Source organism: Anomalospiza imberbis, chromosome 3 (genome assembly GCF_031753505.1).
Source record: "Anomalospiza imberbis isolate Cuckoo-Finch-1a 21T00152 chromosome 3, ASM3175350v1, whole genome shotgun sequence".
Lineage (NCBI taxonomy): Eukaryota > Metazoa > Chordata > Aves > Passeriformes > Viduidae > Anomalospiza > Anomalospiza imberbis.
Window position 1 is genome coordinate 34459357 of NC_089683.1, and position 22728 is coordinate 34482084.

Consider the following 22728-nt stretch of genomic DNA (forward strand, 5'->3'; position numbering starts at 1 on the left):
GGCCAGTCACAATTATGTTGGTGTATGTCAACGAGAACATCATCAGACTAGTAAAAGGGTAGTTGGTCTGTCTCATCTCTTACACTTCCCTTCAGGTTTTTCCCCACCCCTGGATAGACAGTGCTCTGTTCTGTTCCCCCATGCCATGTTTCTGCCCATTCTAGCTTTCTTAAACAGAGTTTTCTTCTTTAAGAAGCAGAAGCTTTCAAGCAGGACCATTTGTCATCAGCCACCACCCCCGGAACAGACCTATGATTTAAGCACAAAGATTTAGAGCACACTACTCTCTACTGACATTGCAACAGAATGATGGACTTCTGCTTCTGAGGGAAGGCAAATTGTATGTTTCTCACTGGAGGCATTACTGACTTCTTCACCAAAACATCCATTCCAGACTCATTTTCAGCTGACAATAAAAAAGGAGAACTTAACAGCTCTCTTCCTTTTTGTCCACCATGTACTTTATCATAGTCAAGTCATCGATTCAATTATTATGCTCTGGGTTTAAAGCCTTCTGTTTATTTGTCCATTTGTCTCCTTGAAGACATTATTACGGTTTCCAACTCTTCAACGTGTAACACTCCTGAGCTGCTCTAAGTGCCTTGGCAAGCTGACCTGTCTGTTAATAAAATGCTAGTATTTATTGACAACTTCCCTCAGGATTCCTCCAAATCTTGTCATTTGTGACAACATCATATCTGCTCCAGCCTATAGCTGAAATCTAAGAGAGTTGTATCCATCTGTTTTTAAAGCACTTTTAAACCTACTAAGAATCATCCTTATAAATACATCTTTTATTCTGCAGAGCTTTGTGGACTCCTCAAGTAGCTTCAAAGCTTCCATCCAGACTCTTAATGGAAATGAACAATGTTGTAGCTTTCCATAACAACACACATCACAAAACACACAGCATAACATAAACTTCTAAAGAAAATCTCCATTATAGAATCATTGTAATCCAATGACTCAGTATTATTTTTAAAGCAAAAGAGCTCTTTGTAGCTGATAATGTGATTTCTGTGCATTTTTAGCTACAATATTGACACTTGCACCTCACATAAATCAAGCTATTAATTGCAATCTGGGTAGAGCTAAGATTATCTCAGATGCCAAGGTTTTGGAAGGAAGCAGCCTTATACAAACCACATTGAATATGTATTGCAGTATTTGGTTGTGCACAGGTCTAAATATATCTTTCTCAGCAGAGCTTGTTTCTCAGTCACCAACAGCCTCAATTAATAAATAGGAATGGATGTTCTAATAGTGTATCAGGCCTCCCATAAGACTTCTTTATGTATATATTCAGGTACATAAAACCCGGGTATTTGTCTTTTCCACAGTGTGGTGCCCATTGATAAAGACAAACTCTCAGTTTCTGCTTAATTGTGCATTACCTACACAACTACTTGATCATTAGGACATAACAACTACACTTTTTGATTTCAGAATTACTTGGAAAAATCAGACAGTTCACAATAGATGAAAATTGGAAAAATCAGTTCTGTCTTCACCCCTTTCAAGCAGTTTATTCACAGGCTATACCAGACTATCTAAACACAATCCCTGCAATTAATTGTACATTCATATCTAAATGGTAAATGACTGCATTGATTTTGCATTGCAAGGTTTTGGTAGCAGGAGGCTGCAGGGGTGGCTTCTCTGAGAAGCTACCAGAACTTCCCCCATGTCTGACACAGCCAATGCCAGCTGGCTCCAGGATGGACCCACAGCTGGTCAAGGCTGAGCCCATCAGTGGTGGTGGTTGTGCCTCTGGGGTAACAGCCTAAAGAAGGGGGAAAAAACCCTGTTCAACAATATGGGAGACAGAAATGAGCATATGTGGGAGGAACAGCTCTGCAGATACCAAGGTCAGTGAAGAAGGAGGAGAGGAGGTGTTCCAGGTACTGGAGCCCATGGAGGAACCTGTGCCAGAGCAGGTGGATGCTTGAAGGATGCAGTAACCCTGTGGGAAGCCTGTGCTAGAGCAGGGTCTTGGATGGACTTGTGGATAGAGAAGCCCACACTGGAGCAGGTTTGCTGGCAGGGCTTGTCACCCCACACTGGAGCAGTCAATGAAGAACTGTAGCCTATGGGAAGGGCCCATGTTGGAAAAGTTCATGAAGTACTGTCTCCCATGGGAGGGTACCCACACTGAAGCAGGAAAAATGTGTGACAATCCTCTGCCTGAGAAGGAAGGAGCAGCAGAAACAATGTGTGATGAACTGACCATGGCCCCCATTCTCCCTATCTTTGCCCTGCTGGGAGGACCTGTCAAAGAAAGTTCAACCTGAAAAGGGAGAACTTGGGGGTAAATATTTTCAAGATTTTGTTTTACTTCTCATTATCCTACTGTGATTTGATTGCTAGCAAATTCAGTTAATTTCCCCAAGTCAAATCTGTTTTGCCTATGACAGTAGCTGGTCAGTGATTTCCTCCTGTCCTTTCATTGACCCATGAGCTGTTTGTTGTAGTTTCTCCCCCCTGTCCAGCTAAGGAGGGGAGTGATAAAGCAGCTTTGGTAAGCAACCAGGGTCAAACCCCCAAGCTGACATATTTGAGCATCTTTTCTAAGAAAACTGCTTTGAATTGTATAACCAGATGCTTATGTAACAGGTGGCTTTTGCCATATTCTAGGCAAAGGGAATTGCACAGAAATGACTTGTTCTTCCAGGGGATCTTCTCTCTCAAGCAGCAGGAGACCATACTTCCAGAGGAGGCACTTGCCTGCATGCTACATGTTCACTGCTTCTTACTTGGAGCTCATGGCTTTTTTTGTAATTTAATCTACTTCTGTTTGTAAGTGCAGGTTCACTCTCTCTTGATTTCCTCTTTACTGGAGAACCACCTTGGAAAAAAAGAACCATTTACCCTTTCTGAGAAACTGATGACAAATTTTGAATCTCAGTTTAGGACCACTGCTGTCAAGGTTCTGACTTTCCACCACTGAGCACTGAAACAATCACAAGTTTCAGTCAGCTTCCACAAGTAAGCTCAGCTTGCATTTTTCCCATTCATAGCTTCAGTTTAGGCTTGCACATGATTGATTTCATTCTGTTTCAGGAGAGAATATAAATGGGCAGCTCCTTCCCATTAGAGGAAATGTAGCCACGCCACATATTAGATAAGGGACATAATACCTTCCCATTAGCATGTCCAAAGCAGCCACAGATATCACAAAACCATAGCCTAGAAATGTGAGCCTGTGCTGCAGATATGCGTGAGTCATATAGGGACACATAAGGACATACTGACATTGTTCAATAAGGTCTTGCATATACAGAACTGAACAGTTCTCAGCCAGGAGACATTATGCTTTAGTAAAGTGTATGCAGAATCAGATTGAAATATTTTTGGTACAGTTTCAATGAGAATGTAAAAATACTAATTACAGTTCAACTAAAAAATTGTTCCCTCTGAGACTGAGGTTAACAACAAAAGAAAGGGATAGTCTCAAAATATATACCTAAATGCTCCAGAGATACTTTTAAAAGATAGCTTACAGTAAACACCAAGTAAGATAACCTGAGTGACATAATATAAATCAACTTAATATGGAACAATTAAGCAGCAGAAAAAATATTAATTTCTTAATATAGAAATTTATATAATTCTGCAAAGAAGTATTCAGATTTGTCATTGAAACACTCTCTTAATATAATTTGCTCTTGGCAGCATTTATTCATAATTTTATATTTTAATTTGTTCATACAGTTTTTTAATTTTTTCCTAATTATTACGCAGTGTTTCAATAGATTTATTATGGCTCTTATTAAATGCAGAAAAACATGAAAAAGCTCCCAAATATATACATTATAAGTTCATTTATTTAAAAGGCACTGAAATATTTGTGTATATATTTTACAAAATTACATCTGCTTTCATATATAAGATCTGGGTACTTCTTTCCTGTTTAAAATAAATAATTTGAAATTAAACTTAAAAACTTGCACATAATAATCACAAATAAAACAGAAAAAAAATCCATTCTGTGTCATTCTGGAAACATATCTGAGTTAGTCAAAACTACAAAAAACACATAGCAGGCACTTTTATAGTAACCTGCAAAAATCAAAACATCATTATTTTGGGTAAGATCTGAGTAGCCAAAAGAGGCTGGCTGGGTTTGTTCACTGTAGTTTACATTATATAGAACTGGTCCGCTAAGGAAAACAAACATGACTGCATTTAAACAGATTACAATGTATTTTCAGTGGTTGCTTCATAATATTGCCAATGTTAATGCAAAAGTTTCAAAGACATAGAGAGTTGCAAGCTTGAGAGAAATATTGTTTAAAAATTTGTATTATATCTAGGAACTCATCATTTGTCTGTGAAATACTATAGACTATACATATTCAGACCTCAAATTTATTTTGTGAGAGATTTTCACTAGGCAAGTAATAGCCTGTGATTTAAAAATATGTTTAAAGGGGTAATAAGCCATTTTACTGCATAAATTCACTTATTTACTTTTCCTTTCTGGCATAGTTTAATAAAAGACACAATATTTTGAAAGCCATTTCTTCACTCCTAATATTTTCTTTTATTGTATTTTTGTCCTGTCTTTGCTGCTGTTTGACAGTGCTCCAAAGGAGTGGAATCCAGCTTAAAAGAATATGTACATCTCCTCTAGCTTCAAATGCCCAGAACAAATGGAAAAGCTGAACAGATTTTTGTAAATTTTGCTTAGCTGTTAGCTTCAAAAAGGATTGTCAAAAGACACAAGTGCATCTGTTATCTTCAACTAACTTCTTGCAATAAATGATTTTGAAATTGCTTTTCATATACATAGTGACATAAAACATAAAAGTATCAATATTAAAAACCACCAAATATCAAGGGACACTTTAGTTTGGACCAAGCATAGACCTGAGAGACAGCAGTAATTTTATATTTTGTTTTCCATTACCCTTTTGATATTCATATACTAGAGCTACTAAACTATAATGAATACTGTATTTATCCATTCTTATATTTTCTGAGCAATTGATATTCTATATTTCTAAACCAACTTGCCTTTAGCAAGTTTCCTGCACAGTATTGAGACTAAATGACAGAGAATTGACAGGCTGTTCTATGAGAAACCTTGGGTTTTCCTTCTTTTTTGAAAGCAAAATACCTGCAAATGAGTTTTTCCTTCAGAGACACCACTAGGGATTCTTACTGCAATGGCAGAATAAACAGCTTTTTCTTTTTTCTTAAACAGTGGCTTCACTTCTCTTAACCAAAGCAGACAGTGCTGAAAGCTACCCAGGGCACTGGATGCAGCTCCAAAAACTCTCAAGAGCTATTTGAAACAAAATTTTGAAACAGCTCAGCAGTTCTTAATCACAATCTTCCCTCAATTTCACGCAACTGTAAAAGTAAAAATAAAACCATGATCTGTTTAACTCTGAAAATTGTTGTTTACAGTCTGTGGCCTTATGAATAGTGCCTTGATAGGGCAAATAAAATGTCTGGTTTCCCACAACAATGGCAGTGAGAGAAAATGTGCTCAACAGCCCCATATATCATCATGAGAATTCAATATCCAGGACATTTTCTGTTCACTGTGCTTGAATTCAGAGAAAGATGAGATAAGGTTAGAAAAACACAGCAGAGATTACTTGTCACTTTAAAGCATCTCCCTGTGTTAACTGTTCTGTGCTGTAGGCTCTGAAATACCAACACAGCCTCTGAGACTCTGCTGAGAAGAAGCAGCCGAGCAGAGCTGTGATAAAGTACATGATAACTCAAGTGGGTGCTAGCTACAAGTGTTTGCAAGTATTAAGAATAATACACAAAGTAAAGCCCAACCATACCTAAAGCAAAGGGCTGACAGCTCAGGTGGTGGACAGTCATAGAGACTGAGTGTGTAATAAGGTAACACAGCTTTCCGTGCAGTGTAATGGAGCTGAAGAGAAAGTAGCAAAACAATGCTCAGAGCAAAAGCAAACTAAAAAAATTAATCTTTTGTAGTAGCAAAGTCCTCTCTCCCTTCTTACTGCTTTTCTCATTGCTCCAGGGTAAGTATCAAGTGCCTCAGTCAATCCTATTACCTTGATCTGAGACATCCTAAGTGTGGGTGAGGGATTCCAAGCTTGGGAAGGTACAAATCAGGGCTGACAAACCATGTACTCCAGTAAACCCGGGAGCTGCCATCAACCAGCAAGAAACAGTCTATCTTCTTTGGTCCTTCAGACTTTACAGGCTCAAGCTTCCTAAGATTTAACTCTCTATCATCCACCAAAAAATGTCACTGCAATTGTTCAGGTGAAATGAGAGATGAGCCAAAGACAACTTAGTACCTAGGCTCAACAGCCTGGGAAACTTAGAACCTGGCTGCAGTGAGCACCTTCAACTCAGCAGAGCTATGCAGCACAGTCTGCTGCTGCTCTTCTCTTCCAGGCTCCTCTAGCAACATAAATCACACTGAAAGATCTTTACGGAGTCAAAACAGAATTGAAAAGTGATTTCAAATATTATGTTACTAAGCAGTAGCACACCAATGGAAAATAAAATGTAATTTATGTTTCAGCACTGATACAGAGTCTGCTAGTCCCAGAGAGTACTTCTAGAGCACAAGGCAGAACAGTTTATTACAGATTACTAGCAACTAAGCAGATTTCCTTTGTGTGCTTTTTACAGCCTAAGCATCACCCAATGCAGATGCATACCAAGTAAAATTCTGGCTTGTCAACACCGAAGTATTGTAATATAATTGGGAGAGAGGGTAAATACATTCTCAAAAAATATGGATGTCAATGAGATAATTTTTGGTTACCTAATTAAAGAAATTGGATTTTAAAAGCCATCCTGACAGGGTATCAGGAGTTAAACTGTAACTTTTAGATCATTACATTAGAGCTTCCTGTTAGATACATTTCCAAATACCGCATGAAAACATAAAGAAAAGCACCTGTAGAAAGCAGTGGTCCATTTAACAAGTCACCATGTGTCCAACAGTGGAAACACATATAAATGAAAGGAGAAAACTCTGGTACTTTCTGGGGCTGTTTTGTCCTGCTAATTCCTCCAGCATTTAGTTGCAAGAGCCTGGCCCCTGTTGAACAAGACAGCCACTGTTCCACTGGGTAGGTAACAGGAAACTCTAATTATTTCCAGTTCAAATACAAGTTCCATTGTAATACAGAATTTAAATGTTTTAATTTTTTCTAGACAACTGCCAGATTAAGGTCTACCACAAAATAAAGCATAACTAGTTTTGTCATTTTGCCATTACTCCATTAAGATACATGAAGTATCAGTTTGCAGTTAGCACCCTTTTATTATTCCCTTTTTGGCTCACAGTCTTCATTATTTTGGATGCAGCATGATCTTATGCCCTGGCAACAGCACAATTTAGTATCATTATTCAAGCTTTCTTCATATCTTGCCAACTTTTTCCAAGAAAAAATACAGAAAAACTAGGATCTGTAATTCTAGTATTTGCTGAACATGAAGAAGCAAGCCAGAAAAAAACCCCGAAAACTATAAGGCTGGTAGACCATTATAAAGCATCAGGGAAAAGCCTGGGCAAACTTTGTTTCTGCTTCATGGATTCACTGAGATCCAAACAACGTTTATAAGGATAAAAATAAATAAAACAATATTTTACTGGACAATGTTTGCCCGCTAGGACAAACACTTGGTGATATTGACTGTCTGCCAAGGAGAGTGACAGTTGGAGTCACAGAATTTTATCAAAAAAGCCATTTTCCTTTCCTCCCACTTGGCAAAACAGAACATTATCTTAGCAGAGCAGGTTTCTGAACTTGGGCTTTTCAAAAACTGCGAAGTGTGTTGCTGTGAAAGACAGGACATTGTCACATCGCCAACTTTGGCACACAGGCAGGAAAACCACAATCTGTGCTGGCCAGTGCTCAGTAAATGAGCTTAGCATAGTACTCTTTGCTTTTCATCTGTTCCACAGAAATCTGGGATTGAAAGGCCATGGTTAGAGGGTCTCCAGGGGATGCATGGGGATGTACCCCACAGCTGACATAACTCTATGCTTTCAGGACCTCCACCATGTGCCTCTAGGGCAATGGTTTCTTTACAGAGGTAGCCTCACAAAGCTAAAATCACCCAGGAGCAATTGAACACAATTGTCCAGAGTCAGTCAAGGAAAAAAAGGAGTTCTGAATATGCACAGAAACAATACAGGACATAAAGCCTCGGCATACAGGAAGAGACTCCTATTTCATTTGTCATGAGTAAAGAAGGGAAGACTTACCACAGATTACCAGTAATGTAAGAGAAAAGGAATACATCCTCTTGCATTAGACAACCAAAATGTTCACTTCTTAATAGGAAACATGGACTACTCAACTGCATGGATTACTATTGCTGGCCAATCCTTGAAATTTATAATTATTGCAATCTATTGGCATCCAGTAGATTCTTTAATTTTATGGCCTCTGAATGTACAACCCAGTAACAATTCTGACCTTGGGTATTAAAATAGCATTGAAGTGATCAGTGGCTGCTGGTGTACCCAAGTGATCACCATGTACAGATTCCTGTTTCCAAGCACACACGATGCAAAGTGAAAAACAATGCAGGTACCTATTTCCTAAAACAGGAGTTATCAGCAGCTGTACATCAGTGTAACTCTCTTAAAGTCAATTACTTGATTTTATTTTGCAACTTTTTTTTTTTTTGCTTCAAAATCTACAAAAAGACTACTTTTCAGTAAACTTAACTCAGGGACACTAATTAGATGTGCCTTAAGTACAAACAGGAAATATGGACAAATTGAGGCTACCTGATTTCACGTTAGAAACTGTTAAGGACACTCAGTCCCACAAAGATGATGATTCTTTCATAGCTGCCAGAACAAACACAGACTCAGTACACTTCCTGCTCAACAGCTGGTTACTTTAGATTTGCATTAATTCTCAACCTACTGACTATGTAACTACAGGGGAACACAGAAGCATCATAAAAAGGCTGAGTTGCTATGCCATATCATCATGAATGCAGTTGTCTCTGTTGCATTTGTAAAAATCATACTCTTCAACCACATTACAAACGAAATAAAAATCACAATTTAACATGCCCGCAACAGCGTTTCCTTTGGAAAATTTCTATGATTGCTGAGAACTTCTAAAGTAACATACAGAAGAATATTTCCACCACTGGAAATCTATTTTTGGTGAGGATTTTATTTTTTAGGCCCACAAGACTTTTTATAATGATTCTAGCTACTGTAGCCTAAGTTTGATGAAATTTCTTTAAATTTCATCACTTCAAAATGATGAAATGAACTGTTTAAAAACCTAATGGCATTTTCCACCTTGGTCTACATTTTAATATAATGGAAAGTCATAGAACTACAGAAGACAAACCCTCTGAAAGGGTTTATGGCCCACATACTTTTCCAGAAGTAGCATCTTTATACTGAAACAGAAGCTGTTCCTTACCTGAAAAGAGTTCATGCATCGAAGTGAAGGTGGCAGAGATATGGTACTTAAACCCAGTATCAACAATAATTCCAAACATGTTTCTGATGGAAACTTTAAAGGATGAACTCCTGAATCATCTTCCCATGCATCAGCAAGCCTATAGAGTTAAAAAAAGTTTCTTCATTGTCATAAAATATATCTAAATAATAAGTGTAATTAAGTATTAAAATGTGTCATAGCACTGTGATAAAAAAGTTCCCTTCATGTTTTCCCTGTAGAAGTCAAAGATCAGTGTGTTTTACCAGAAAAATATGGTGTATTTAGATAAAGTGCCTTACCCATACCACCAGTATCTTTCAAAAATATACATAATGTGAAAGGAAAACTTAGCATATTTTAGAAAACTTCACTCATGTTTCTAATTCAAAGTTTCATTACTTCTGAACAAAATTTCATCTGTCACTTGTAATTTCCCATTATATTTTACACAGAGTATTCTTTACAGTACATAATGCCTCCACTTTTTATTTTGTTTCTAGAAAGAAAGATTCCATTCAATTCTGAAAAGACAGAAGGTCAGGCATGATTTTCAAAACTGATGTTCATTATGCTCACTGGGAACTTAATGACAGTCTATACCAAGCAAAAATCAATCCCAGTTCACTTTATACAGATTTTTTTATTTGGATGTATTAAAAGAGTTAAGATTTCTAGAGTTACTCATAAAAACAACATTTCAGAAGCATATTCTTATAAACTGTTCCCACTATCACATGCTAAAGAACAAGATTAGTTCAACAAGATTTACTCAAAACACAAGATCATTCTGCTTCCTATAGTTCAGGCTTATTTCTTCCATAATACACAAACTGACAGACTGATCAGTGATCCAGTTACCTTAATAACTTGGTCTGGGTATGTAATATCAGATACTCCTGGGTAAGATGAATGCCATTTATTCTCAGCAGACCTGAGTGCATTGCTTTGGAAGACAATGCTTGTTACCCTTCCCTGTCCAAGACTTCAACATTTCAATAAATAATCTTAGCATCAGTGTTCCCTTTTAAATTCCTCCAGCTCTTCTGACTGAACCACTGCCTTTGAACATAACAACTTATTTTAATGTACTTTCTAGAAATAGCTACATTTTTTTAGACACTTGGGGCCCCAGCATTCGGCATGGTGAAAACTGAGCAAATACTCTCTTCACAGTATCTCTGTCATCCTGGATGGTTCTCATTCTCTCAAGCCTCCCAAACCCAATGTTTTACTGTAAAGTCTTGCTTCTTACACATAGGTTTGCATATACACTCTATAAACAGCACCTTCTTAGTTCTTCTAGAAGATGTCCTACTTAGCATAACTTACACATCTTTCTTCTAAGAGTGGGCGTACTTTCACTTTCTTGCCTCCATTTGTCTGAAATTGGCCACTTGAATTCCAACTCTTTGCTTTTGTCTTTTCTAATATTTACATTTTTTTCTCTTTCCTAATTTATCTATGTGTATATAGGAATCCGACTCTGCTTTGATAGGTAGAAGCATGACCTATAAAGCACAAAAAGTCAGAGGGGCTTTCATCTCCCTAAAAGAAGTGTTTTCTCTCTTTTTTTTTTTTTGTCCCCACAATAAGAGACAAAGAGAACCATATCACATCTAGATTACCAAATACATTATTTATTTTCTCAAACCTCACCAAAATGAGACATCTTGGCAAAAGAAGATCTACATCTTACAAGGTAAGGAGAAGGAGAAAGGCACCCCCTGGCTCTTCTAATGGCAGTGCATCACTTAAGATTTCCAGCATGTCTCAGACCATACCAAAGGGCAGAGGCCAAAACCTCCCACACATTAACAGCCTTTATAATATGTACTATCTCAAGGACATTTATACTGTGACACATAGATCTGGAAAAATTGTTAAAGCTACTACAAAAATCCCAACTGACCACTAGGACAGGAAGGTGAGGTGTGTAGAAGAGACTCTGGAGTATTTTCATTATTGGAAGGTACAAACCTCCAGTTAAGTCACAAATGCTATCTATGTCTGTATTGGATGGAAACAGGATTCTTTTAGAAGACTACAAACTACACAAGTGGCCAAGCCCAGAAAAGGCAGCCCTGACTGGTTCAGAGTTCCAGGCTGGATAGGGCTCTGAGCAACCTGGTCTACTGGAAAGTGTCCCTCCCCACAGCAGGGGGATAGCAACTAGATGATCCTTAAGGTTCCTTCCAATGCAAACCATTCTGTGATTCTATAAATGTCTCAGGAAGAACACTTAAAGCTAGATGATGAGCACTAAGTAATCAGTAACCAAGGAGTCTTGTTAACTCTAATCCAGAATGGAGTTTTACATTTCCTTATCACTTGATAATTTCATTTCCCAACATAATTAGAAACTTACCTTTATATACTCCTTACTCATTCATTTCTCTACATTTTCTACAATCTGGTGATGCAGGAAAATTTAGGTGAAGCTAGCAAAATAGAGGCTCTTTTTTTCAGAAATCAGCAAGTCTAAACAAAGCACTATGCAGGCATCTTCAAACACAGCTAGAGAGTTTGGAGAGTGGAGGTGGTATGCTACAGTTCTGGGTCTTGGGAAGGTGTTTCCACAGATCAATACCCTTTCTTCAAAGAAACTTTTCAGAACTCCAAGCAATATTCAAGATATCACAACTTACATCAGTACCTTGATTCTAATATTGTGTTTTGATACAAGGATTTTTTGGAGATGCCTCCTCATTTGAAGTCCAACTACTACAGCCCTGACACTGAACAGGGGATTTTTCTTTTGTGGCTGTTGGTTTATCTGAGGGAAAGAAGGTTTGCATAAAGACATTTAGCCTAATTATATTGGAATCCTTGTTTATTAACTGCTCAGTTATTAGTATTTCCTGAAATTATTCCAGTGTATTCCCTTATTACAAACAAAACATATATATCCCAGCATTTACTGCTCCAGGAACACACATGTTAGGAATTAGTCCTTGTGACTTGCCCTTTCACAGCATTTAAGACAAATGGCTGTGGGAAGTCACTGCTTTGCGAGATCATTTCTCTTTGTTTTTCTTTATCCCTGTTGCTTTTAGAAGCACTTTTCCATAATCTTTATTGTAGAGGAAAGAGATAAGCATCTATGCATAAAACAAAAGCAAAACAAACCACAAAGAATCCACTGTTTTTCACCTTAGTTTCATGGTCTTTCTATATAAGGGGAGCTGTCTCACTTCCAGTACAGGAGAGGAGACTGTTTGCTTTCTGGACTTCATAGTCTGACACAAAAAAATATGATCCTCAGTATCAAACAAAATTCATAAATTCTAAACAAATTCTGTAAGTCATTGTGGGGTGCAAGACTACATCTACTTTGGCCCAATTTTTGACAAGTAAAATCTCACCACTTCCTATTGGCATTGCCAGTATTTGAAGGAAATGTGACCCAGCTTTAGGAACCAGGCTTTAAAAGAGTAAGACGTAGTAAAACATACTCAGGAAAATGGTACAAACTCAAACCATGCTCTGAGTCAAGAAAAGGACATGCCATAGTGATTTTTTTTCACCTCTGTAAATCACCACTATCAATCAGTTTGTCTGTCAGTGATCTCACCAACAGGAAAACACAAGTAATTCTAAGCATTTTGTCTGCCTCTCTGTTCTTTCTGTTTTCTCTCTCTTTTCTTTACCCCACTCTTCCCCAAAACTTGTATTAATCCTTTTAGCTTATTTTAACCAAATTTTCTTTTAAAAAATCTCAAATAAATTAGGTTTGGGGAAATTTCATGTTTTCCTGATTTTCAGGAGAGTACTGAGAAGAAATGCACATTAGTTGCCCCACAGAGAAAAGCTGCTAATGGAACACAGCAACATATATACCAGCTAATCAAGTGGTGTTTACCTGGGAGAATATTAGCATGAATTTATTAATATGGTATTTCTATCTAGCAAAATCAACTACTATAAGCAAAGTAAACATGTTCTTCAGAGCCCACCATACTCCCTAATGAGTGAAACAAACAGAGAGGCTTGGTGCTTTTACTTAAGTGCACTCTATGTTGTGGGTTCAGGACAACTGGAAAAAAAAATTAAATTTTGAGGCTGGAAGAACTGGGGATAATGGAATTGATCCCTAGTAAGAGCAACAGTCAGGGGTTTCCTCAGTGTTAATCAAACTTGAGATGCAGCCTCTGCAGATCAGAGTGGAACCTCAAACTCAAAACTTCTGTGCAATCTAAGAGATATCTATTAGTCTCACCCATGAAAACACAAGAGATTGAAAGATATAATTAGAACCTTCACATAATTTTCATTCTGAAAAGGACAGAACCACATACAATGAATGCTAATAAAACTTTAATATATTTCTGGCACACAATTCAGAACTGAAGTAGTACAGAAAGCGAAGAAGTAAAACTCTACTCAAGGAGGGTGATACTTGGCTAGATGCTGATGCAAAACAACAATGTGCTATGTGCTAAAATGTCAGAACAGAACACTCCAAACAAGTAAGAAATAAAGATGACAAACTGAGACTATCTTCCCCCTTGTCCTTTTCAATGCTTTCTCTAAGGAACTGTTCATTTGAAGGAGAAATGTATTATTTTTCTATATGATTCTCACATTCCCATAACCAGTCAAAGAAATACATCTAGGAAAGTAAAGTTCTCATAATCACATGTATAAAATGCTTTTAAAAAAATGAAGTGGTATTTGAAAAGTTGTTTAGTTGATAATAATGTGAAATCCAGGAAAATTGTGATTTCTTTAAAAAATAAGAAATCAACAAATGCTCTCTGAAATTCAAGGAATTAATTCTGAAAGCAGAGAGGAGTAAAACTTGAAAACAACCACTCACATAAGATTAAAGACAATTACTTCTCTAACAGAATAATTGATCACAATGGTTTTAGACAACGTTTTACATTTGAATCACCATGCATCAGGGAATGGTATTTGTCCACTGTTCACTGTGTAATTGATCTCAATGAATTGTCTATATAAGTTAGAATAATGTTTCAAAACTGTGTTCTTAAAAGCAAGTTTTAAGACACCAAAATAATGAAATACATTTATTTCATAATTTCTTGATATAAGAACTAGTAAACTGAGTCATCCATCAGGTCCTAGAACCCACTCACAACATCCTAAGTCCTCATGGAAAAATCCAATATACATGGCACATCAGGGAAGCAAAAGAAAACTTTGTATTTCAAACCCGAGAAAAACTGATGAAGATTCTCACAAGATTTTGAAAAACTGGACCAGACTTCTGACTAGATTGCATTTATTTCAAAAGAAGCCTCTTTCATCAGTCCTGAAGACATTTATCAATAATAACCCTTCATCGTACATGAGATTTACTTTTAAATGCAACTGAACTGCCCCATCAACAGACAAAGTAAGTCTGCTTTTGAAGAGGAACAGATAAGCTCTTTTTTCCTTTCCACAACATCCCCATCATCACCTCTGATTTAGCAGGCTATTTCTAAAAATACACTAACTGATGGTAGTCTACACAGGTCAAAACTGGAAAATGCAAAAGCCCTTACTCAGTGCTCTGCTCAGTGTTGCTGAGGCAATGTACTAGCTAGATTTTATTAGTTACAATCTAGGCAAATGTGCTCTGCATTTAGAGCTCCAAATGCTGTGAAACTCTTGAAGGAGATGTTAACTGTAGCTTCAGTGCTTTAATGAAGCCTGTGCTGAAGAATCCAATATAAAAGCTGACAGAAGCTCAGCCCTGAATCTCAGAGCTCACTGATGTTGTTAAAGCTGCCCTTTCCACAAGCTACAGCTCTGAGAGAAATGACAGATGACTTTACTAAACCAAAGGACAAACCTGCTAAATTAAATAACTATTTGTAAAAGTGATTTAATCTAAAAACAATTCTTAATTATAGTTGATGATGTGTCTATATACTTAATGTACCAGGAGGCTAAGTTATTTATACTTTTAATTATCCTTTCAGTAATCTAAAAATGACATAAAAATCAATGCCTGCTCATTAGCTACTAAACTCTTACCAAAATTTAAATAATATGGACGATTAAGAACTGCAGTATTTTACAGTCTAGAGTGAAAGTACTTCTTTCCTTTGGAAAAAAGCTTGCTTTGTAGAACCACTGCTTCTGTCCTGAAACAAACATCTGTGGTCATGTTTATTCATTATTTGTCCTGAGGGGCTGGGAGTGTCAAGTGTGGGCTTTGAGCAAATTTTCCCTGGGATCTTTACTAGCTGCATGATATCCCAAATCAATAGGTATTAAATAAGAAACAAAAAACATAATAACAGAAATTTAATCCACTGGTGTTCCTGCAAGGAGATGAGCAAGAGAAGAGCAAAATATTTAGGGAAGTAAGAAGGTAGAGAGCATGCCTCTTTGTATTTTTTGCAATGGACTACAGTGGTCAACACAGAAGCTCCATCTTGAAGTTGTAAACATTTTCTTTTTCTGTGTAGCACTACAGACACAAAACTTCATTTAAGTGAATTTCTGTATTTTCACATGGTCTTAAATACTATTGCTTGCAAAGCATTCTCATTATAAAATTACTGATATATAATCCTTACAATAAAGTGCATCATATATATAGCATACAGTGCGTATACTTTAATGTAGTATATATATTAGTTATATATACAACAATCCTATTAACATACAATGACACATATTTCTATAAATTACCATAATAGTTGCACATATAAGGACATGCTCACTTTTAACTTCTAGCCTTTTTCCTGAGTAATGAATACTTTCATTGGAAAAAATATGCAAATCTGGAGTCTAGTCAAAAAAAAGTTAGCTAGAAATCCACTGCAAAAACAATTCACCAGGTTTAAAATACCCTATCCTACAAAATGTAAGTCCTTCTTGAACTTTCAGTGTATCACAATTTGAAAAGGGCCTTTCACTTTCAATGTGCCACCATTTGAAAAGAAAGCCTTATAATGAAAATTCAGATTTAACCTCACCAGAGTACCAGTGTCATAATATTTTTCAGATGGGCTGACATAAGAGGTATCAACTGGCCTTGTAGTATTTCAAAGTACCTTTTAATTAAAACTATGCTATTTGCTCTGATGAATGCTTTTATGATTTAAAATCCATACTCCACATGCAGTTTTCTCATTTCTAACTCCAATACACAGCATAGATTAAATAACTTATCCTAAAAGGTACATTAGAAGCCAGTGGATTAAATAATTTTGTCTGCATTAAACAACTACATATGAATCTCAACTATATTAATTTTATTAATGCATTTGAAATTATTTTATAGCTTCTTGATAGGCTTTGATCATTGCAAGCTATTTAAGGGAAGTCAGAAAGAAAAGCAAAGCTGCCTATTTCAAACTGTAAAGCAAAGCCCAAATTACTTCACACCAACCAACATTTTTAGTAGACTCAACTGCCCTATATTAACTTAAATGTAACTACATTGGTTTTGGGATATTCATTATGAAATGCTATATGCAGAACAAAGCCTCTAAATAGTCCACAGAATTCAATTCTTTCTTTCTCAAAGGGTAAAGGGCAAAAGCAGAAAACCAAACAGCTGTGTTAATACACTGTTCCAAGACAGACAAGGTTGTTTACAAGCAGATTATTCCTCTGAAGCACAGAAAGTTATCTCCGCATACTGCAACTTCTTGCACGGCAATAAATCTTGACATTTTAATTCTGTCCAGGAGTAACTTTGCCTTGGAGTATGTCATTTCGAAGTAATGCTCAACATACTTCTCCAGACTAAATATTCTTGGGTGTTCACCAACTTCTTTTCTACATTGCCTTCCCTCCTCCATCTGGCTGCTATGCAATTTCAAAAGCATTAATTTTAAGCTGCAAACTCTTATCACCCATAAAATATTTTCATTCCATTGCAAAACAGCACCAACTGTACAGTCTCTGTGGAAGACAAAACACAATTTCAGCTACAAGAATCACTGAAATAAAGCTTAAACATCACAGAAGGATTAGCAGGTGTTCATCTATTCTGAAACCTGTAGGTTGAAGATCCAAAGGATTTAAAAAGGATGTATGAAAACCTAAATCAAGCAACAATGTCTAAAGCAGACTTATGTTCAATGGGACACCTAGATACATGGGACCACAAACACTAGCAAATGTACTAAATTTAAAATTCTCAACAGTACTCAAGCTATGTACAGATGGTCTGTGACTACAACTAAGACATATTTAGTCTTTATTCAGCACCAGGTAAGCAGAAATAGGCTCATCAAAGAATGAAGAGAAGTGTTTTTAATTTTGTGGGAACTGGTCTTGGATATAAAATCCCAAACCTGCTGGGTATGTTCCAGAATATGCTCTACCAGCAAAACCACAGTTCATAAAGGCATAGCAGCAGCAGATCTAGCCACAGAGCCAACCCATAGCAACAACTGTCTATGGAAACATGCTTCATTCATCTACAAGATCAACAGCTTACTGCAAAAACTGAACCTGTAAAAGCAGAAAACTGCTGCAAATTTTCAATAGTTACAGTGAAGCTCTTTTTAGAGCATCTGACTGAGGGATACAAGCCCATGGAGAAAAAGCTTCCGCTGGGCTTGTGATGTCAAACATATCTAGATATAACAGGAAGAAAACATGTCAGACAGTGAATTCTGTCACAATATATATATTTTAAACTACTTTTTAAAAATTCCTACGTAATTTTTGCCAACCTGGGTGCAAGAGTAGAATCCACATTAATTTAATTTTCCTACAAAACCAAGAAAAGTACTGGAGTTCAGCTCTTGCTAAGCATCGCCTCAAGTCTGCTGTAACTGCTCTTTAATATCCACACTATGCAGAATTGCTGGTGCAGCTCCAAAGTACAATGCAATTGCTGACTTCTCAGCAGCAAAGTAATGTAGTCCTACTAAAAGGAGAAGCAAATTACTCTCATAAAACTGCATGGCCAATGCTTTAGAATAAGCTTCTTCACCTTCATGGCTGTGTTAAGGCTTTAAGCTGCATTTTTTTTCATGTCTTACTGCATCCCAGGTAGAAAGAATTAAAGTAACTTTTCTGAAAACAATAAAGATCAGATTCCTGCAGCCAGATCACTGCTGATAATTCACCATAGTGGAGGATGGCAGTAGCAACAGTAGTACTATGACTCTACAATGCAGTTTTCTTGAATATGGCTATACAACTCGAAATGAAGGGATAGATTACAATGCCTCTTAAAACACTTTTCTTCACCTTAAGCACCTCTTGATTCCTTCCTGGATACATCTTGCTCTAAATTAGAACAGATTGCTCATAATTTCCCTTATGTATGACAGTAACTGTAGACTACTGTGCATGGATGCAGAGGACACAGCAGTGTGCTACTGACCTATGCTAACAGCCTGACTGGTGCCATCTTACTTGCAAGGAATATCAAATGTGAGCAGTGACACCATCAAACCAAAAAGCCTCTCTTCCCAGTATGTATGAACCAAGTACTTGAATTCTCAGGTTACATCTCTTTTTTTTAAGTTTTTTTCTAACCTCTCAACACTTTGGATATGTATTTAAGGGTATATAAAGGACACTTGCCCCAGCAAATGTGTGTACACCTCTTCTAATAGTGCTTATTTCCTGAAGGGTACAAGTGCACAGTAGAGCTGTAGAAAAACAAAGTACTGTGCAAAAGCTCCTTCAGGGCACCTGCTGACATCAGTATAGTTACTCTAGTAAATGTAAAGTAATTCCAGACAGCTCACCCTTAAAAGATTCATTTAATTTTAAGGAAGCCTGCTTCTGGGACTAGTGATGTCTGCTGGACAGGCTGCCTTCCTCAGCAGACTCTGCTTCAACTGTTGTTGTCAACCTATAGATTTTTCATCATTAACAAGGTATTAATCTAGATGAACACTTGCATTACAGATATTGTGGGAAAAGTATGATCCAGAAGGTTCATCTCCAAAATTGTGCAAATAAAGCAAATGTGCTTAAAAGTCAGGGCAGGAGAAGGAAGGTGGAGGCAACTGTCAAGACAGACAGAAAATATAAAACCACAGAATCATTTAGATTGGGATAGACCTCTGAGATCATACAGTACAGCTGTTAACGTAACACTACCAAGTCCAAGTAGTGCCACAAACACTTCATTTTCCCAGAGAAAAAAAAGGTATTTGCCTTGGTGTGTTTTTCCATAAACCAACCCCAAGAATTTACAGAATCTTATCAAGGGACTCTGGAGAGGCATCATAAATGTAGAGCACCTTCTCCTCACTGTCTGCACATCAGCCAGCATCTCCTGTGTGCAGCTGAGCTTCCCACCTGAAGGCTGAGACAACAGGCTGTCTCTCAGCCCCTCCAGGCATCATGACACTAGGTAGAAGGACCAGAGAAAACTCAAAATATCTCTGCTGTCTCCTGGGCTCCACTTCCACCAAACTCTCACACGGGAATGATTTTACAGACCCTTTCCTCACTCTTTCCCCTCTCAAGGCTGGAAACTCCAATCATAAAATAGGAGACTCAGGAGGAAGACATAAATGTCTTTTCCAAAAATATTGGCACGTTTAAGTTTTTGAATGCCCAGATGTTATCAATAACACTACTCTTCTGAAAGTGCCTTTACATCTCTTCATGAAACTATAATCTTTATTTAAAAATCATCAAAATGAAGTGTTATATTAGTGAACATAAAAAATGTGGTTTCAGGTATCCTACTGCAAATACAAAGGCCCTTCATAGAAAGCTTTTCTCTGTACAAATGCTACATCCAGTATCTGAGAATTATTTTTCACCATGTAAAATGTGAAAGGTTGATAAAGAGGCAATCAAAAAATCCAAAACCATCATTCTAAATAGTGGCAAGGCAGATCAAATACAAGAATTAAATTTTTGTACTAGTTCAGTACAAAAAGTTCCAAAAACCTCATGAGTAGTATGCCCAGATCCACTGAGGGTCAGATGTTTAAGAAAGAGAAGACCTATGTAATTTGAAATGGCATTTAATTTACTTCTGTTCACTCAATCACTTCTCAGGTGAGCAAATTATTCTAAGAGCAAGGTGATAAAAAAAAAGATGGAGACTGTAAAGGTAATTTAGCTTTCAAAATAGAAGTTCTCATAATGAAAACAGGGGCAGTGAACCAAGCTGCAGTACCTCAGCATGGAATTTTATTAGTATATCTATTTCAAAATAAATTAGTATACAATGTCAAAGATTTTAAAAAAATGTACTTACCACTCTTGATCTCTTATAATAATTCTAAGCATCACAAATGCAATGTCAAGAATTATTTTGAGTTATTTAAGCTCCTAGTTTCATCTGTGATTGACTTTTTTTCTAGTTTCATCTGTCTGAAGTCTTCTTTCATTCACTCAGATATTACTGAAGTCAGTCCAAATATAGCTGGTCTGCTTGCCCAAAACAGCTACTAGATGATTTCCAAATTGGTAACTCTGACTGAAATATCTACAGAGCCGCAGCAACTATGTCATGTGTGCCCAACTGCAATACTCATTATTAACAAAATCTCAAATCTCAGAGATGCTGCAGAAAAAAACAAAAGAAGGCCCCACAATAACAAAACAATTCAAGAGATGGACAATAATTGTTTGGTGTTTCATCAGATTTAAAGATTTAGTAACTGTTCATCTATAAAAGCAGAACTTTGTATCCAGACTAAAACATTCTACATTAAATAAGGTGAATACAAAGACATTCCAAGACAATATTCCCATCACTTATGGAAACAAAACATCATTATCTGGGGCACTATTACATATTCCTGTTGGATCTACACACTGTAAAAACACATGCAGATGCTGCTGAAAGACCAGCACCTGTAGCTTAATCATTAATCTAGAACACCTATGTGTCTGCATTCTGTCATACAGTATTCAGTGTCACTGCTTATAAAAAGCAATACCATCCCCAGCCACATTCAGGCTTTCATTTTTTCTTCAAGGTTTTCTGGGACTGTGCAGCTCAGTTACCTGCAGACTGCTCTTTATGAACTGTCAGTGAATCTAAATACTTTCACAGCAAACACTGAAAATTAAAATAGTAGAAATTTACCCAAAGGAAGGCTGAATGGAATAGTGTACCTTTTTATCAATCTATAACACTTAAAAAAAGGAGAACACGTGGTTTCTTGAGAGAGACAAAGAATGCACTTAAGTTTCTGGATAGACAGGTTGCTCAGATTTAAGCAGAGGAGTGAAAATGTCTAAAGCAACACTGGTGCTTTGAAAATGTGGAACTTAAAACTTCCTGCCAACTGCACTGTGGCCTCCTATAAAATACCCTTCCTAAAAATATTAGGTTCAACTTTTATAATTTAATTAAATGGCCTAATGTTAAATCAGATTTTTAATTTCCAAGCCTGTGGAAACAGTTTGATTTCCTAATTACTCAAAGAAAACAAGAGGGAGTTGAAAATAAAATATCTCATGAAATACAGTCCACTTGATTTTCCTTCTAGAGTTTCCCAGGAGAAGGAAGTAGGGATGCTAAACTGAGGCCCCAACAGTAGCATACCTGAGTAAAAATTACTTCTTAGAGAAAGAACAGAGATTTGGGTGCTGAAGAGTGACACTAAGAAATCAGATTAATTGTACAGGAGAATGAATTCTCCTGCTAGGGAATGAGGTCTATCTTCCATCATCTGCTTTTCTTCAGTATTATAAGCAGTTTTCTTCCAACAATGCTAAAGATTTCCACTGCTGGTTCCTAGTCTAGTGAAATGGCCTTAAAATTAAACTGCTGCAGCCACTCCAATTTACATTTTATATTTGTTAATAGTTACTGTGGCTTTGCAGTAAAGGAATTCAGAGGGAAGATCCTTCATACCTTTCTCTATGATTTCAATTCTATGTTTATCAAATTATCTTAATTTTTAAAGTGCTGTCTGAAGAGCAGCTTTGCTCTGCATGGCTAAACATAGGAAAGGTTTTGTCTTCAATAAGGCCTTAGATATATAATCCCAAATCTCAGTGGGCCTTGTTAAAGCAACATCATAAATTTTTAACACATCCTTATGAGTTTGGAAAAAAAATTGTTCTACATATCAGTCTGACCTTATACTAACTAATGTGACCTTAGGGAAGGGACTGTTCAAATTCGTGCATCTAGTCATTAGAAATGGATTGACAGATGCAATTATGATAAATCAGCAGAGGTTTATTAAATAAGATTTTTTTTTTTTAAATTAGTAGTTACAGGTGAAAAAAAGAAGACATTCAGACCCAATGCATAAATTCTGTAAAGCTGGTGTAACCTGCTATTTCTGTGCGCTGTGATTACACTGGGAGGTATTTGCATCACTCAGTCTTGGTACACAGTGACGTGATGGATGAAAGGTCAGATAGCTGATGAAGCTACTGGTCTCAG

The 22728-nt window shown here is 36.9% G+C and overlaps 1 protein-coding gene across 2 annotated transcripts in view; it reads right to left on the bottom strand.

The window, feature by feature from the left end:
* UBE3D (ubiquitin protein ligase E3D) overlaps window positions 1-22728 on the bottom strand; it is an 80147-nt gene that overhangs the window by 22902 nt on the left and 34517 nt on the right. The window contains exon 9 of one of the 2 annotated variants that reach the window (XM_068183967.1): window positions 9405-9543. In XM_068183967.1, coding sequence (XP_068040068.1) covers window positions 9405-9543 — 139 coding nt within the window. Of the gene's footprint in view, window positions 1-9404; window positions 9544-16419; window positions 17295-22728 lie in introns of those variants that run through there. The other variant, XM_068183966.1, reaches the window with a different exon arrangement.